The 19,546-nt window shown below is 35.6% G+C and overlaps 2 protein-coding genes and 1 long non-coding RNA gene across 3 annotated transcripts; 1 reads left to right on the top strand and 2 right to left on the bottom strand.

Moving 5' to 3' along the window:
* The first annotated feature begins 464 nt into the window (after positions 1-464).
* On the top strand, positions 465-3,119 carry LOC132859881 (uncharacterized). Its single transcript, XM_060890850.1, has 2 exons — positions 465-535; positions 1,590-3,119. Exon 2 carries the CDS (start codon positions 1,695-1,697, stop codon positions 2,298-2,300), a length of 606 nt encoding a protein of 201 aa, XP_060746833.1. The 5' UTR covers positions 465-535; positions 1,590-1,694; the 3' UTR covers positions 2,301-3,119.
* A 6,809-nt stretch (positions 3,120-9,928) lies between these two features.
* On the bottom strand, positions 9,929-15,642 carry LOC132859864 (uncharacterized). The gene is made up of 3 exons (XR_009649767.1): positions 15,597-15,642; positions 13,106-13,266; positions 9,929-10,098 (listed from the first exon to the last, which is right to left on the bottom strand). It is a non-coding gene; the product is annotated as an uncharacterized LOC132859864 (long non-coding RNA).
* Positions 14,008-15,639, bottom strand: htr1ab (5-hydroxytryptamine (serotonin) receptor 1A b). The gene has a single exon (XM_060890830.1). The coding sequence runs from the start codon at positions 15,542-15,544 to the stop codon at positions 14,303-14,305; it is 1,242 nt and encodes a 413-aa protein (XP_060746813.1). The 5' UTR covers positions 15,545-15,639; the 3' UTR covers positions 14,008-14,302.
* Positions 15,643-19,546: the final 3,904 nt, after the last annotated feature.

Genomic DNA, 19,546 nt, shown 5'->3' on the forward strand with positions numbered 1-19,546 from the left:
CTATCTATATTTGTTCAGACTTCAGGGTCCAGCGCTCTATATGGCTCTCCAGCTTACATTCAAGCTGCTAGTTATACACTGATAGAGCAGGTTTACTCAACTAACTACCCATGTGTACAGCATGACTGAGTGTTGCTTGTGGTCACAATGACCAGTGCTTAATACTGTTTGTCCACCAGTGCATGTATTTTTACACAATTCACTTCATGGTGATATTTGCAGTAATAAAAGCAAGTTATTCCTGGAACCATTTCCTTTGTGTCTATCTCCTGACCACCCTTAATACTACATTTTATTAAGACTTCTAACTTTTAGAAGTTAGAAATTTGAAATAAATAAATTTAGCCATGGCTAGCACTCAGTTATCATTTGCCTATTTTCTTTATATGCCAGTGTGACCAATAACAGTCAGGAATGTGTCTAAGGAAATGCTCTGTTTCCTGAAAGCTGTGTTTCCTCCCATCCAGAGAGCTCCGGACCTGACTGTTTCTGATGGTCTCTACATTTAGGAGCTGGTTATAGCACGGCCACTCAAGTAAGTCGAGCTCTTTTACTACACTAAGTCTTTAAAAATGCAGATTTTTGTGTTTTATTATAGGTTTATCAATAGAATTCCACAGTGCTATTGAAATCTGGATTCTGATTGGCTGTGCAGTGTTGATTCGTTTTCTGTAATTCTGCTCTAAAAATAATGCAGTTGTAGTGCAAATTATAGGTTTGTATTATACTGTATGCTCATTCTAATATGTTTTTGTTGCTATAGTAACCTGTGGGTAGCAAGAGATGATTTAGCAGTGTAAACGATTGATTAACCATAATAAGTTTTGAAAAACAATGAGAGATTTGGGAGTTCAAAAAGCAAACCCACAAACTAAGAAGAGCTGTAGTTTTTGTCATGAGTTAAAAAAGTATGTAGTTAAAAAAAGAAAAAAAGAAAAACCAAGACAATGACATACAGCTTTGTTATGCCTGGAATCCAAGGAGACTAACAATCAAATAGGAAAAAAAAATTAACATATACTCTAAATCATGTTTGTATGGCCTCATTAACCAGAAGCTCTCGGATCCTGATGAGACACTAAAATAATGCTTTATAAAGACAGGTGCACTTTCAGTGTAAATAAGCTGCAGATAAAAGACTCATGCTGTGTGCCAAGTATCTAATTACAGTGATTAACAGTGAGAATTTTTCCAATTAGATCTAGCTTGTTTGTAAATAAATAAAAAAGCCACAAACATATCTCAGTTCAATTATAACATTCTATATTTAGAGAATTTTAAATGAGGTCATGTTGAAAAACTTTTAGGTCTGCCTCAATATATTTATGTGTGTGTGTGTGTGTGTGTGTGTGTGTGTGTGTGTGTGTGTGTGTGTGTGTTATAATATATTTCTTATCTGGTGAACTTGTCTACCTGTGAGCATTAACTATCTTTCCTCTTGTGAAAAAGGTGTAATTAAACTGTCCAGTAGGAACAGAGCTGTGTTTATGACATCAGAATGAATCTACTAGGATCTACTCCAATGCTTTGGTTGTTTTCCATGCAATTTATTTGCTTTCCTAATTATTCTGTTGTGATCCTATTTTTAGAGGGGCTAGGCTTAGGCTGAAGAAGCTGCTCTCTATGCTCAGCTACTCCAGCCTCTATAGAGTCACCAGTCTGCAGTGATGCGTCCTCTGTAGTGGAAACCAGCCATGCCAACTGAATCAGTCACTGAAACGACTGTGGAGTGTTCTGAACGGCTGATACATCCGCATGTAGGACACAAGTCATCCACAGAGGGTTCCCCATCTGACAGATATAAGACCTTGACTGTTTTCCAAGCTTGCTGGGATGCAAACGTGGCCTTGGTGCTTGTGGTTCTTGCCGGATTCCTCATCTTGGTGCTGTTTTACTGCGTCCTTCTCTTGCGACACAAACTGCGTTTGGCTCAGGCAGGAAATTCTTTGGAGTACTTTGGCTTCTACCACATGGCAAACTACACTCTGAAACACCCACTTGAAACCCCAGGTTTATCTTTCGTGAATATGGATTCCCTCCCTGTGGAAGCTCCTTCTTGTTCTCCACCTCCAACTGTGGTTTCAAGTCATCCAGTCATCCCCCCACTCCTCCCCCCACCTCCACCACTTTCATCTCGACCTCCCTCCATTGTGCCTCTGCCGCACCCCATCATCTACACTACCCCACCCAGCCCTCAATCTGACGCAGAGGTATATTCCCGCATTGGCACTCTGCGGCCCTCTAGGCACTCGAGTGTGAGTCAGACGCAGGTGGTTCTCTTTGAACATTCATCCCTGTGACCCTTCATTGAGGAACTCTGGCCTCTGTCTCTTCCTTGACAGTGTTTGCTAAGAGACTGCCTTTCACAGTCCAGTCGTTCAGGCAACTTTTAAGTCATGTGTTTGTTTGCTTTTTTATTTTTGGAAACTTGCATATCCTTGTTCTGTGGTACTATTATCTTATATATTTTCACATGGACAGAACTGTGTTGAGGCTGTTTTGACTGTTGATAGTATAATTTTCACTTTGGCTTTTTTTTTAGATTTGCACTAAAGCTAAAGGTTGTCACAAACAAAGGATGCTCATAGCCTCTAGTTTAACACTTCACAAATTATATATATCTTAATATCACACACTCACCTTACAGTGCTAAGATTTAATTTATAAACTGGGAGACATAATGCAGATAATCCATAAGGGATATAAGGTGAACGCAAAGTTAATTACTTTCCTGTAAAGGCACATACTAGAGTGTTTTATTCCATTAAACCACAGCAATTTGCCAACAATTGGGTTTTTTATTAATTAAATTATGTAGCTATATGCAGTCACACTTTCATAAACATTTTCCTTTCTCTCTTAATAAGAGTTAATGAGACAAAAAATAAACAGCTTGTGATGTTTTATAGATAAAGCACAAAACCAAAAAACTTCTATCCTGAGAATTTGTACATGCCACATGTACTCATTACTACAAAGAGTTCACATTCTTTCTATAAAAATGTAATAAAATTCTCCGTTCAGAAAACTTCCCCATCTCATTTTTTGTTAAATTAGTGCACTCTACACTTTTTATACTTATTTTTTTAGATGCTTTGTTGAACTACTGTAACCAGTTTTTTATTTTCATTCATTTTATTCTTCTATGCACAAATTCAGATATTGATTATGCTACAGTGGGTATGTTAGCTTTGTGGTAAGCATGTTTGCCTTACAACTCTAGAGTTTGAGGTTTTTATTCCCTATGCCATGTGTGTGTGAAGTTTGCATTTCCCCATGTTTTGGGGTTTCTTGTTTTCTGGTTTTCTCCCCAGTCCAAAGACATGCATTGTACTTTGATTGGCATCTCTAAGTTGTAAATAGAGTCTGAATGGGTGTATGAGTGTGTGAAATTGTGATCTGTGATGCAATGGCATCCTGTCCAGGGTGTCCCACACCTAGTGCTCTGAGTCTCCTGGGATATTCCCTGATAACCCTGTGTAGAATAAGTGCAGAACATGGATTAAAAGATCTAAAAAAGATTTTAACCCAATACCAAAAATTATCTCATTCAGCCCATTTATTAATGATTATTAAATCACAGGTTCTTTTTACATTTCCCTTAATGAGGGAAAACCCTTACTGCATGGCGTTCTCATCCCTAATAGTCCTGTGCATCTATTGCCAGGCAACCAACATTCATTGTCTCTAGGAGAGACATCTGGTCATATGGCAGGTTATCAAATACCTTCCATCTCCAAGCAGAGAAAAACTCCTCAATCGGGTTCAAAAAAGTTGTGTAGGCAGGGAGGAATTACATTATCATATGTGGGTGTGCTTCAAACCATCCTTTCATAGGGTGAAATGGTGGAAGGCAACATTGTCACAAATGAAAGCATACAGAGTCGTGTCAGGCCTCAACAGCCCTCTCTCTTCAGATGGGCCAACAGTCGCTATGTGGCAAAGGACATCAAGATTGGAAATGGCAGAAACATGATGGCTTTTCACACTTGGATAGTTAACCTTGGTTATAATAAACCCCGGGTTTAGTATGACACACTGCTAATATGTTAACAACTTATCCTGGTCATTTATAATCTGACAATTTACACTCTGCATTCTTAATCCTTTTCTGCACCTGTAATCATATAGTTGACCAGGTATCTCATTACAATTATATTTAATAAAATTTCTATTCAATTCAATTTCAAATTATGTTACATTTATATAAAATTTGTACTTATATTTGCTGTGGATAAGATGCCCGGTAAATTTGAAAGTACATAAATTGCAAGCATGAAACATTCCTCTACCTGGTGCGTGAAAAGACAATAACCTGAGTTTAAACACAGTGTGAAAAGCCCTATAGTGATATTGATGCCTCTGTCATATATGCCTTTAGCCTCTTTGATCCATTCTTGCATATAGCAACTAAAAGGTGGCATCTTTAATGGATAAATAAGTACTGATCACTGATTGAAGAATTGTGCAAAGGAGTGTCACACAGGTGCAATGGAGAATCATAATTCTGCAACTAATAGCTCTGCTGTACTAAGAAGATGATGTATGCATCTCACTTTATTAAGTGTGTCTCAGCAATTGAAAAAGACTGTAATATAAACATGTGATTTGCAGATACACTGATGTCTTATCGTAAGGGGGGCATTGTGCATGTTTTTGTAACTATGTACTATGTGTATGCACACTATTTCTTTAAAATATTCAGTTTCTATATGATTTCTAGGACCAGTGACCGTATTCCATTTAACAGCATTATTACTGACTTTGTTTTTGCTCCAGAATGCTCCTCTTATTTCCTTTTGTAACTCTGGCTTTCCTTCAGAGGGTGGGATTTCCTGACGAGTGTTCCATTGCATTCTTTTTCACTTCCTCTGTTCTGTCTTAAAGGAGAAATTCAGCAAAAATCCCAGGCCACTTTTTAGATTTTAGGTCACACCTCCTACACAAGTCTGATGTTGAATTGTGGAGAGGAAGACAAAAAGATCTACAACTGGTTTTATCCATATTTATAGATAGCAGTGTGTCTGTCATACTGTATTAAAAAATCCATACCAGCAAGTCTAACAAAAAAGGTTTAGACACTTAATATTGATTACACATGGCACAGCAATTTACAAGTGATTACAGTTTGTTATTTGTTTAAAAGTAGCATTGCCTTTATCCATTTGTAGTTTAATTTTGTAAAACATCAGTTCCGATTTGCATTTGATGAATTTCTTTTAACAACTGGAAAATAAAAAAGGTGAGAAAAGGTGGAGAAATAAACATTTAATAATGTTTCTTTGTTTATTGCCTATTTGATTATATATAATTCATATTTTTGTGAAAATAACAGCAGAAAGAATAAGTTAAAGGTTCAACACACTATCAATAATGCAACACATCTTCAGTGGCCCACACTGGGAAAAAACTTCAGTTGTTTGGAATAACCTGTCAAGAACAAAAGTTTACACCCCCTACTGTTAAAAAAAGGGAAATTAAAAAAGGGAAAATGCATCTACTAAAAGATGCTCCACAATCTTGATGAATTTACAGTAATGTGGATTACAGGTTGGATATTTTACAGTGACCTCTCCATTATTGTGTGATATTAAATGTGTGTGCTATATTGTGTTTGGGTTGATACGATCTTTATGTAAGGGATATGGAATTTATGTGTGTGTGTGTGATATCCTGTTTTCATGAGTGATATGATGTTTATAAGTGTGATATTATGTGTGTGTGTGTGTGTGTGTGTGTGTGTGTGTGTGTGTGTGTGTGTGTGTGTTAGAGTTTATGTGTTTTTTTATGTCTGTAACATTTTGTGATATTGTATTTATGGTGTTTCATAAGAATACTGAGACTGTTTTAATCCTCAAGTATTTCATGCTTTTTCTACAATAATAACAGATCTATTGTTCTTCTTTCTTTTTCAGTTTTAAAAAAAAATCCCCACCATGCACAGGCCTTTCACTTTAAGCTTGGAGACAGCAGGCCTTTATCCAGTGAAACCTTTCAGTAAATCATCAAATACTGGCATAGGTTTAATCGTATTTCTGATGTAAACATGGGGGAAAATGTACACAGCTGTTTGATTAGATCAGGTCCTCCCAGATCTGAGACCACCTCACCTACTCCCAAAGCATAATGCTTTAGAATGGAACAATCTATCAAAAAAGCTTCAAAAAAGCAGGTATCAACCAAAGGAGTAACTTATTTGGATTTCTTCACAAAAATAAAGAAACTAATTCTGCCTGGAAAGACTGTGATTCTTTTCAAGTACAAAGAATGTGAACTTTAGACTTGCTTTTCACCAATTAAGAACAATGTCAAAGAACATAATAACAATGAGCACACCTGTAATTTGGTGATTAAATTTCAAACAGAAATTTGGTTCAAATGCCAAAACGTGCACAAACTTCCAGTCAGAACTCCTGACTAACACATCTTTGTTGTGAGACACTTCCTTGTCTGCGCATTAAAATATCACGTTTGCTTGTGTGTAGTTTGTTTTCAGGGTTAAGTGTTAAGCACATTTGATTGCATTTGTGTAAGCACCAGCACAAGGAAAACTCAATATGCTGCTTTCTTCTCTGTGACTTATGACTTGTTTGCTAACAAATCAATTCAACAACTGACTTATAACCTACCATTCTCATAAACAGACATTCCCAAAAGTAGTGTTAGGGTGAACACACTAACCCAAAATCTACTATTATAGTAAACAAGCTAACCAACAAGCTAGCATTTTACAAAATTTAACTTAATTTAAATTAAAATGTTAAACATCATCATAGTAAACAGTCTAAACCATAACTACCATTACAGTACACTGGCTAAATCATAATTTAGCCTATGAACATGAGCTAGCATGAGTTATGAAAAAACAAATGAACAACACTTAAGGGTTCTACATTTTTTAATAGTGTATAAACTGTGCTTATATAATGTCAGCCAATAGAGATTTTATTTGCATTATGAAGTAGTATTAAAAATGCATTAAAAAGAAAAACAATTCTGTACCGATTTCATTTATATAAAGATGTACAAATATAAAATTTATATAAAGATGTACAAAAAAAATTTTTTTTTTATTTTTTCCCAAATAGACTCCAACGTTTTTAGCAAGCGTTGGAGTCTATTTGGGAAAAAATAAAAAAAATAATGAAAAGCAAGAATTAAAAGATTGTCACCTATGACAAGCCTTTCATTTTTTCATGGTGCCACATGGTGCATATGTGAATAGTTTAATTGTTGTAGCTAGCACAATTGAGTAAAGGAACTCAATGCAAACTTACTGTAAACTGAAACATACTATTGAAACTGTAGTCTCATAGGCAATACAGTAATAAATATGAAGCTTATATTTTACAATATATAGTCATTTTAATACAAATATCTGATTAGCCAATGCATAAAAACATGCTGATACAGATCAAGATTAATTCAATTAATGTTCAGCATTCAACAGATTAAATTAACGTTCACATCAAACAAGTGTGACTTTAACTGTGGCATGGTTATTGGTATCAGATGCTAGTATAAATATTTCAAAAACTGCTGATCTCCTGGGATTTACACACACAAGAGTCTCTAGGATTTATACAGAATGGTGTGTCAAATAAAATCATTGTGTGAGTGACAGTTCTGTAAATGGAAAGCCGTATAATCACTGTTTACAACTGTAGTGAGTAGAAAAGCATCACAGAATGCACAAAACAACAAACATTGAGGTGGATGAACTACAACAGCAGACGACCACATCTTCTGAAGCTATCATGGGCACAAATTTACGGAAACAGGGCAGATGGGGCAAGATTAAAAAATAAATCAACTGGCCTTTGTCCAGTCTTCAGGTGAGTCTGTATTCACCCATACTGCAGCTAAAATCACCGAGATCACACTTTTACTGATTGGTTTACTGATATATTTTTTTACATTCTGCGGCTTCCACGTGATTGGCTGATTACATAACTGTTATATGTGCAGTCGTACATGTGTTCCTAATAAAATGGACAGTGAGTGTGTCACACAGCAGACAAGTCATTTGTTATCTTTAAACTAATAGCAGATCTGATATAGAGCTCTGTGTCTGTTTTATATTATTTGGAATGAGCACATTTCTAGCACATGTGGGAATTGAGGGGAATGAGACAGCTGATATTGCAGCACTTGACAGGGAGATGTCAATGTACCGCACTGTTTAACAAAGTGGAGAGTAAAAGCCTGGCTGAAGAAATGGCCTTACAACAAGTGACAATTGATGGGAGGTAAAAAATAAAGACGGACAACAGGATTACATACTACCCAATAAGCTAACCTGAGTCACATAGAAAAAAATTTGAGTAAGTAGGTTCAAATGAGGAAGAAGTTCAAATAAGCAGATGATGATTTGGGCATTGCATTGTGGGCAGGAATGTTACTAAACATAATGGAAAACATATTACATGTATCACAATAGAAATTGTGAACCTCATTTTCCGAAGGCAAGCAGGAAGCAGCTTTCCGTAGTACAACTGGTGCTTTGCAATTCTATTTAAAGTTGTACCAGTTGTACTTCGGAAAGCTGCTTCCTGCTTGCTTTTGGAATGCAAAAAATGTGTGGAGATCTGTGTGATAGCATTTTAAAAACAAGATGTGTCAACGTCCATTCTGGCGAGAGTCAAAAAATGCTCTCCTTTCAATTTGATAGCAAACAATTTAAGGCACTGAGAAGATCAACATTGACAGGCTAACATATCAAGAACTACAGTAAACAGGCAAACCAAACTAGTATTTCATCAAAGAGGCTAGCCAAAAAAGCATTATATCAAAGAGACTAACCAAACATCATTGTACAGCATTTACAGCATTGTAAAAAAAACTTTTTAATTAGCAAATTTTTAATTTGCTTTTAAGCGAATAGACCAATCATACATACTGTAACAAACAGTAATGTAATCAGTCTAATCCACAACCTAGCATTAAAGGAAACAAGTTAAGAAGGAACTAGCATAGTAATAAACAAGCTAACTCATATCTATTAGTATAGTAGTAAAGCTGTATAGCTATATAGTTATACTGTATAGTGACAAACAGCCATTATGGTGAACAAGAAAATTCTATATCCTAGCATTATATGTAGTAAACAGACTTGTATATATAAACTAGAATTACAGTAAACAGGATCTATCATACTAGTAAAAAAGCTATCATGTAACATTACAGATTAATTATGAATACAGAATTATGAAATTTACAGCATAAATTAATGAAATTTGCAGTAAATAATTGTGAAACAAATAAACTTTGGCATATTTACAGGTGATTGCCATACATTTTAGAGCATAAGGTTTACTAGGTTTGCAGTAGTATACTGTACATTACCCAGATTTTTCATGTACTATAAAGTTGATTCAGCTATCTGTACAATATAGAACAAAATGCAATCCACTACATTTACTTTTATTCAAATCATCTTTCAATAACATTTACAATATAGCTCAAGGGTTCAAACATTGCAGTATAGCAGGGCAGGGTTTTGAAGGAAGAGGAAGAACCCCAGGAAGAGGTTTTATGTGCTGTAGTTTTAAACATTGAGCCAAGCATATACTCTTCCATAAGATACTGTTTGCGTTTGCTTGTAATAAAAATCACAAAAATTACTAATCCACTAATTAACAAATGTTGACACCAAGAGATTTTTTTTTACTGTAGTCACTTCTACAAACTGTCTGAAACGTTACTGTCAGTCCACTGCTCTATTTGTAAATACAGGTATATTATGCAATTGCATTGGATAGTTTTGGGCTCAAATCAGCTGTCTTAATTTGAACTGAAGAACGTAAAGCAATCACAACACGGATCACAGCTCTTCATTCGGTTTGATGCCAGAGGGCAAATTCGAAGCCTCTTATCTCCATCTCTAGGTCCTGAAGGTAATCACACACTTCTTGCATGACAGCTCGAATCAGCAATGAAGCTTTGAAAGGTAGATGACTTGAGGTGAAAGAGTTCTGCCTTTCGTTCTTTCCTCTTCCAAGTGCATCACCCGCCATCGGCTTCGCCACCTGATGAGCCTTCATCTGCCTTCCGAGTAGGTGGGCGTGGAGCATGCTGGGTAATGGGGATCAGGCAATGCTGAGAGTAGCAACACATTTCAGATGTCAAGAGATAAAGCATTTGCAGGAAACATAATGCTCAAGCAGATTAGACATCAATTTCTGAAAATTTCTATGCAAATCTGTAAATAAATCTTGACTCAGATTTTCGCTCAAAAAATAATTACACTAGTGCTGATGAATTCTCAAACATGATTGGTTAGAAGATGTTGACTAATTGTCTATTCAGCTGTTCTGCCCATTCATTACAACAGATGAACAACAGGTTTATATGTATGTCTTTGTTATAATGTTATTCTTTCTATAGTAACAGCTTATTCATGTGGACTTGTATCACATAATCTGTGGCTAATTATAAACTTTAAATTAGATTAAAAAACCATGCTGTTATTTAGCAAATCAAAATCACTAACATAGATAGTGAATTAACATTTATAGAAGTCAACAGCTGTTTGTAACAAGAAGTAAAGCTGTAATAAGTTTTCCAGGACAGAGAACTTACGCTTTGCATTTTTTGTCTTACTTTACTTCACAATACAGAAAAACAGAGGATGATGAACAATTGTCTGTAGTTATAATGTAATGTTATCAGAAGCTACATTGTTCCATGGACCTTTCCCCAACATTAACTGTAACTATAAATGGGTGAAAAAATGTACGACTTGTTCATTCAGCAGTTACACAAGGCTGATCTACATTAGGAGCACTATGTGTCTATTGCATGTAGCCATGTGTGAACCCTGTGTGTCTGTCCAGTTGGTGGTGCCCACGTGACACTCGCTTTATTGTTCTGTGCTTTTGATCAGATAATTGCCCCTCAAACCTGCAGTTTTCAACCTCTGAGTGTCACTATGGAGACCAGCATATCTGCCAGCTGTGTGGAGTGGCTTTTAGTGGTTTCAGCTTGACCACTGGAGTGACTCAGGAATATGAGCTTTGCTCACCATGAAGTCATGTGAGAATGTGAATCAGCTGGGAATATATATATATTTTTTTTACACCTGAATGTTGATAACAATGCTGTATGGAATAGAATAGAGCATAACAAAATAGAATAGACACACTCTCTTTAGACACTCTACATCTAAAAAAGATCATCTTAGAAATCTTAATTTTATGTAAAACTCTAGTTTCATTTCTCTCATGGAAAAATTACATGCTTTGACAATTTTACTTATTGTGTATTTTATGATTATATGTTTTTAATGTGAGAAACATGTAAATTGCACATGTTTATTCAAGTAATTACCTGTGAATAATAAAATATTTTTACCATGTGGAAAAATAAATAGCGAAAATAATCATGTATAAAACAATTAAGTTATTAAGTGAATCAAAAACAGTCTAAAAAATAAATTTACATAATACAGAAATCCCAGGAAGGATAATTTTTAAAGGATCATTTTTTGAGAGTAATTATGTATGTGTATGTAAAATGTAAAATTATTATTGTAAAACAATCAATTTACTTTTCCAGTAACATGTTTAGAGTGCTATAATATCTTGACAGATATTATGATGTTACTTTCACAGTATAGTACTGTATGTAAAGAGACAAGAGAAAGAGAGTCAAAAAGCTTTTATTGTCATTTCAACCATTAGAGTTAGTCCTAGCCACTTAAAGTGCATCTGTGTAACGGAGTGCAAACAGTGCGAACAAAACACAAGACAATACACTAAGACAACATACAAAAGCAGTCCTGGAACTGCTTAATATAATAGCAGCAGTTATATGAGGTATTGTAATGAATTGAAGTATTGTTTTGTAATGAAGTGCAAAACAGCAATTTACTGAATGTGTAAGACAGCATGTGCAAAGAGCAAAAACGGTGTGTAAAACAGCATTTAAACAGTTTGATATGGGTGTGTTGTTATGCATGATATGCTTTTAATAATTAACTTAAATTTTGCAAGTTCAATTCTTGCAATTATAAATATATCACAAAAGAATTTGGCTGATGCTTTTATCAAAAGCAGTTTACATTTGAGGCAGGATATAACTGGTGGGATTTGCTCAATGATTCCACCATTGCAGCAGTGAAATTTAAATACACGGCCTACTGATCTGTAACTCCAAACCTGGTACTGTAGCTCAACTACCTTGAACCACTTCTACTTACAGATAAATATTAATGCTTTAAAAAATCATGCCTAAAATGTTAAAATCCCACAATGCATTGCATTTAGTGGATTTTTACTGTTATCCAGTATGTTGCTCTAATTGACCAATCAATTCCAATCATCTAAAACTTTATTTAGAAATGTATTTTGCTACCAAATAAATGCTGTAAATTAACAGCATTTTTAATTGGAAAAGTGTATGTGGTTCTTGCTTCAGTGTTTGGAATTTACCAACTTATTAAAATTGATCAAACTGGTTAGTGATTCTAGTGCTAATTTGTTGGTTGGTGCTGTATTTCTACTATCCCCATGAGCAGATAGAGGGGTTCTGCTGCTCTGATGTCAGTACAGTGTCATACTGTAGGTGTTTAATAGCAAAGCAAAATGAAACATTCTGTATCAGTAGTAAGGATCAGGTTTGGTTCCTAGCCCCTGTAAACTACACAACGAGAGTTTTTTTTTTTTCTCCCACTCACAATTTCCAGCTGTATTCAACATTTATTAAGAAATGTATTAAATGTGTAAATGTAAGTATTAATAAGAAATGCAGAAGTAGTGGAAAGACACCAAAAACTAGACTCAATGTTCTTTAATGAAATGGAGCTGTTTGTACAATGCAGCTGTTGTGCTGAGCAGAGATGCAGCAGCAGAGCTGCAACTATGACCAGTTAGTAGCATACAGATGGGGAGGTGAGAGACAGATTAAAAGACTAAAGCTCTGCTGAAATTACTTATAAAATCAATCTTGGATGCCACTAAAATTCCTGTGTTAATTATAAAGATTAATATGCAAAGTGGATTAAAAGTACTTCCTTTTTTTGGATTTATAGCTGTAGAAACACAATTATTGTACTAATTAGAACCATTAAGGGACAGTAGTTTGTGTTTGGTGAACAATAAATTACCTTGTATACTTGACTTTGACCTGAAACCATTTCAGTAAATATTTGCATATACTCCACCGTCATGTATCACCCGGCATTTTGGAAGCCTGATCATGCAAAAATAAATTAAATTGCTTCATCTGTTGTTTGCCCTCTGCTTGCTTTTTGCCATGGGGATGGAGCTGAAAATGAGACAGAGATGAGTTTTCAGTGAATAAATTGAGCTTTATCAGTATATAAGCCAATTTTCTATTATATGTTCCTGTTTTCCTAATTATTCAAATAAATTGTGTAAACAGTTTAGGGATATAATGTATTTTTGAGAGCACTGGAAAATAGCAATGTTGCACATCCATGATCTTTTAAAAATATAATAAAAATTTAATAATATAATTTATATACACCACCACCACCACCAAGTACAACAACAACCACAACAATGACAATAACATTAATAATAATAATAATAATAATAATAATAACTAATCATTAATAATTAATAATTAATTGTTAATAATAACTAGCAATTCTTAAAGGAAACAATGCCCACAACTGATGACACTATATAATTCCAACTAAAGATATTGTTTAAATGTTCTCCATTATCTTCAACTTTAGTGATTATTAGTTATATCAGATTTGTAACCATTGTAAAATTGTAACCATTATGATAAACTAAACACAGGTTGAAGTGTGTTATATAAAAATACAATAATATAAAATAACATAAGCCAATAGATTTATGTTTAATGCATATATATATATATATATATATATATATATATATATATATATATATATATATATATATATATATATATATATATATATATAACTCTTTAACTGCTGATCACAATTTAGATTTATTTGTTTTGTTTTGTTTATTTTATTTCTAATCTATTACACAAAGAAGCACAGAGATGTCAAGAATTTAAAGACAGTTTATTTCACAGCATGAACACAATCATGCTTCCAGCGTGACATGAGCAATATGGGGTTTCTTTATACACAGTATTATACATCTTTTCTGAAAACAGAAACAAATTTATAATAAAAAATAATAAACGATGAGAATAATGAGCCATTTCCACCATGGGATAAACGTCATCATTCTTTAACCCACTGAAGGAATGTTTTACTATAGATTTTCCTGCCAATTCAGCATATGAACAATAGATTTTAGTCCCGATATGATTCACAAAGCAAAGCAATCCATAGTTATTTTCGACAAAAATGACATTTGATGATTTTTTTGAAGGCGCTTTGGAAGTCCTTGTTGAAGTAGGCGTATATGATGGGGTTGAGCAGCGAGTTGGAGTAGCCGAGCCAGTTGATCACGTCCTGAAGCCAAACGGGCATCCGGCACGACGGGCAGAAGGGCATCACTAGGGCTTTGATGAAAAAAGGCAGCCAGCACAGAATGAATGTGCCCATGATGATTCCCAGTGTCTTTACGGTTTTGCGCTCTCGCGCCAGCGCAAGTTTTCTCTTCGCCTCCGTGTTTTTCTCGTGGCGGTTCTCGAAGAGCGGTGCCGAGCTCGGTGTGTTAGGCAAAGGCAGGTCGTGCTTTGAATTGCCGTGAACTTCCACGATCTCCACAGACTCGCCGTCGTCCGTGTGCTTCACCGCGCCGTTGAGGCACGACGCCGGCTTGGGCTCCACGCTGCTCCTCCAGCTTTTCCCAGGCTCTCCACCTGCGCGCTTAAACAGCGCCGGGGACACAGTCAAGCATGTGACTTTTTTCTTCTCTGTCCTTCGTACCGTCTTGCGGATTCGAAACCTTGCTGCTTTAAATATGCGTCCGTACAAAACGAGCATAAGGATGAGCGGGATGTAAAAGGCGCAGAATGTTGAGTAAATGGTGTACCACGGGTCGTGGCTGATCGCGCACGCTTCCGGGTTGGCCATGCCTTCGGCTTTGCTTTTGGGCTGCGATTTCATAATCAGCATGGGTGGTACTGAAATCAAGAAGCCCACCAGCCATGTAGCGCCGATTAGAATCGCCGCACGTTTCAGCGTCCTCTTTTTCATATAGTCTATAGGCTCGGTGATAGCCCAGAAGCGGTCCAGCGCAATGGCGCACAGATGCAAAATTGAAGATGTGCAACACAGAACGTCCAACGAGATAAATATATCGCACGCGACCTGCCCAAGTGTCCATTTGTCCAAAACTTGGTAGAGGCAAGCCATAGGCAGGACGAGTACCGACACCATAAGGTCTGTCACTGCAAGAGATCCGATTAGATAGTTGGCCACGTTTTGGAGTGACCTCTCCAAAGCTATGGCCGCCACGACGCATGCATTTCCAAACACCGAACATAGGATAAGCGCACCGATTAACACAGACGTCGATATTTGATAACTAAGCGGCACCTTAGCTGTCAGTGACACTTTATCACTTTGGTCCTCTAGATTGCTGTCGTTTTGGAACAAGGAAGACGCGTTCTCTGTTTCGTCCATGTCGCTGTTCACCAACGAGCGCAAAAGTGGGGAAAAAGCGTCGGTCACCTACCTACTGAACTCCTTCTGCAGGAGCACGCACGAGCAGCACATGAACATCGTCACTGACGGCTTGGAACGAGCGCGTGAGCTTTTATAGCAGCACCGGATCATACGTCAGTTACCTACGCAGGTGGATCAGAGTTCATTCTTTGCATCCGCGCGTGCGGATACCTGTCATCAATAACAGACGTCGTGGAGCAGCCTATGATATAACACCAAAAATGTCATATACACGATACATACGGTCTCCTGTGTGCACGGCTTGGTAGTTACTATACAAAGGGTTTATAATAAAGGACAATTTATTTTGTAACCCCAAAGTTTACAGACTGAACTCCGGGGCCAGCGAGATTTACAAACCTAAACGTGCAGCTGCTGCCATCTGGTGTAACAAGTACTTTTAAAGTGTTTGTGTGTCTTTTCATTTATTCATTCATTCATTCATTCATTCATTCATACAATTATTAATTTATCTTCAACATCCGCTTTATCCTGGCCAGATTTACCAGTGAATCTGGAACCTACCCCAAAAACACAAAAACAACCAGGATGATACTCCAATCCATGACCGATCTACAAATAAATAAATAAATAAATAAATAAATAAATAAATAAATAAATACTAGTCCTGTTGCTGCTGCTACTACTACTACTACTACTACTACTGATAATAATAATAATAATAATAATAATAATAATAATAATAATAATAATAATTATTGCTATTATTATTATTATTATTATTATTATTATTATTATTATTATTATTATTATTATTATTATTATTATCAGTAGTAGTAGTAGTAGTAGTAGCAGCAGCAACAGGACTAGTATTTATTTATTTATTTATTTATTTATTTATTTATTTATTTAATAATAATAATAATAATAATAATAATTATTGCTATTATTATTATTATTATTATTATTATTATTATTATTATTATTATTATTATAGTAATAATGTCATTGACCAGTATATATTTACATCTACCATATAGTGTGATGAACAATTCGTCAGTCATTCCATTCCTGAATCCTCAAGTCCCCAATACTGTTCTTCAAAAGATGAATATGACACAATAGAGTAGAATTTCATATTTCATTTCCTGATATTTACATATATAGCTGTAAAATAACTTAGAACCTCTGCTGGCATATGACCCATTGATTGAGCAAAGATACTGGAGCAGATAGTCTTAAAATACCTTAAAGTAAATCATATGTAGTTGTATATCCATTACTTGCAATAACTACAACCCAGTGGCATCACTTAACTGATGCAGCTTCTTTTAGGTGTTTGTTTTGGTCGGTTTCTTCCTTTAGTTTCCCTTCAGGAGGTGAAGTGCTGCTTAACTGGTTTAAGGTCTGGTGATTGACTTGGCCAGTCTAAAACCTTCTGTCCTGTATTCTATTAGCAGTGTGTTTGGGTTATTGTTTTGCTGCATGATGAAGTGCCTCACCTTTACATTGCATGCATTTCTCTGCAAATTGGCAGAGAGAATGTTTCTGTAGACTTCTGAATTAATTCTGCTGCTACCATCCAGTGTCATCATCAATAAAGATTAGTGATTCTGTTCCAGTAGCAGCAATAGCACTAGCACAAGCACTAGCACTAGTTAATGTCTAAAATACTGGAAAAGCTTGTGTCTGCTCAACTGTGCACCTTCTTACAGGAGAACAATATCTTTGAAGAGTTTCAGTCAGGTTTCAGGCCCCATCATAGCAGAGAAACTGCACTTGTTAAAGTTACAAATGACTTGTTCTTGCACAAGTCATGCACTTCGAACCAAGACTGCATGTCACTATTAGTTCTACTTGACCTTAGTGCTGCATTTGACGCTATAGATCACATTTTCTTAGATAGCTTACAAAATTACACAGGTATTCAGGGACAGGCTTTAAGTTGGTTTAGATCCCACCTGTCTGATCAATAACATGTTGTAGAATTAAATGGTGAATCCTCCACTTTACTGCCAGTTAATTATGGGGTCCCTTAAGGATCAATTCTAGGACCTCTGCTTTTCTCAATATACATGCTTCTCTTAGGGAACATCATTAGGAGGTATGGGATTAGTTTCCATTGTTATGCTGATGATACCCAGTTATATATCTCATCAAACCATATGAATAGCTACATTGTCTAAATGAACTGAGTGCGTTAAATAGATAATGTCCTGTAATTTTTTGTTGTTAAACTCTGACAGAAATATCTCACATTTCAACTTCAATTTAGAGGGATGTACTGTAACTTCTAGCTCAACAGTGAAAGACATGGGTGTTATATTAGACAGCAACTTGTCTTTTGAAAATCATATTGCCCATATTACAGAAACAGCCTTCTTTCACCTTAGAAATATTGCCAATCTAAGAAACATCCTATCTTTATCTGAAGCTGAGAAGCTAGTTCATGCATTCATGACCTCTAGACTGGACTATTATAATGCATTACTAGGTGGTTGTCCTGCATCTTTAATAAATAAGCTACATTTAGTCCAAAATGCAGCTGCTAGAGTTCTAACCAGGACAAGAAAATAACTCTGAGATCACAAAACCCAGGACTTCTGGTAGTTTCCAGAATATCAAAATTTAGTAAAGCCAGTAGAGCATTTTTGTATTTTGCTTCCAAACTTTGGAATAGTCTTCCTGATAGTGTTCGGGGCTCAGACACACTTTCCCAGTTTAAATGTAGATTAATTGTAAGACTTATCTCTTTAGTCAGGCATACCCATAATACATCCCATAATCAAGTGCTTTAATATATCTGATCAGATGCACATTATCATATAGTGTTTGCCAATTTTTTGAACAGCAGCTATGTTAATTCTTCTCCACTGTTTCTCTCTTTCTACCCATCCCGAGGCATCCAGAAAGTGTACCAGCTCCGATTGTCTCCCGTGCCATGAAGATTTTGGACCTCCACTTAGATGAGGACAACCCTGGGAGGATCCTGAGGCATCTAGAGATTTACCAGCTCCAGTTAGCCTCTGCTTCATGAAATATTCAGACATACTAAGAGCTGATGCCAACTCCATGTGGTCTTTGAGTACAACAACCTCCTCATCAATACAACATTTATCAGACTGTATATTTATAATCAAACCATCCAGTGTCAGCCAAATGAGGATGGGTTTCCCTTTGAGTCTGGTTCCTCTCAAGGTTTCTTCCTTTACCATTCAAGGGAGTCTTTCCTTGCCACTGCCACCTGAGTCACCTCAGACTTGCTCATTGGGGATAAATACAGATACATTTAAATATATCTTATATTAATCTTGAATTTTTGTATTATATTATATTTGTTTTATGTTTAAAATAAATTTGAATTTGAATTTAGTCATGTGTTGGTTTATTTCTACTGAAGGATGGACAAACTCCATAGAGCAAAAGATGGGCTACACAAGAACAGAACTGTGTATGGGGAATAGGGATAGGAAACATTTATTAGGTATAAACCCTGACAGAAACATTTAGCATGTTTGGTCTTATGCAGAGGTGGGTAGAGTAGCCAAAAATTGTACTCAAGTAAAAGTACTTTTACTTCAGAATAATATGACTCAAGTAAAAGTAAAAAGTAGACATCCAAATAATTACTTGAATAAGAGTAAAAAAGTACTTGGTGAAAAAACTGAGTACTGAGTAACTGTTGAGTAACGTCTGATTTATTTTTTAACACGACAACAATCAGACAGACAAAAATACAAAATAATCTTTAGGCAAATTATGGCTCATCCAATCAATAAAATAAATTAAAATTAAGTAATTACAAAATAGCCTAAATTAAAATAATTCAGGTAAATTCTAGTACTTAATAAATAAAATAATAATAAATAAAAAATAAAAATGCACAAGTAACACAAATTTACAAACTTTTATACTTTTTTACCAGGCAGAACTAGAACGAGGCAGCCCATAAATTCTCATAAACTGTGTGTGTCTCCAGTGACAGAACAACAGAAGGAA

The sequence above is a fragment of the Tachysurus vachellii genome, chromosome 17 (genome assembly GCF_030014155.1).
Source record: "Tachysurus vachellii isolate PV-2020 chromosome 17, HZAU_Pvac_v1, whole genome shotgun sequence".
NCBI classification, from domain to species: domain Eukaryota; kingdom Metazoa; phylum Chordata; class Actinopteri; order Siluriformes; family Bagridae; genus Tachysurus; species Tachysurus vachellii.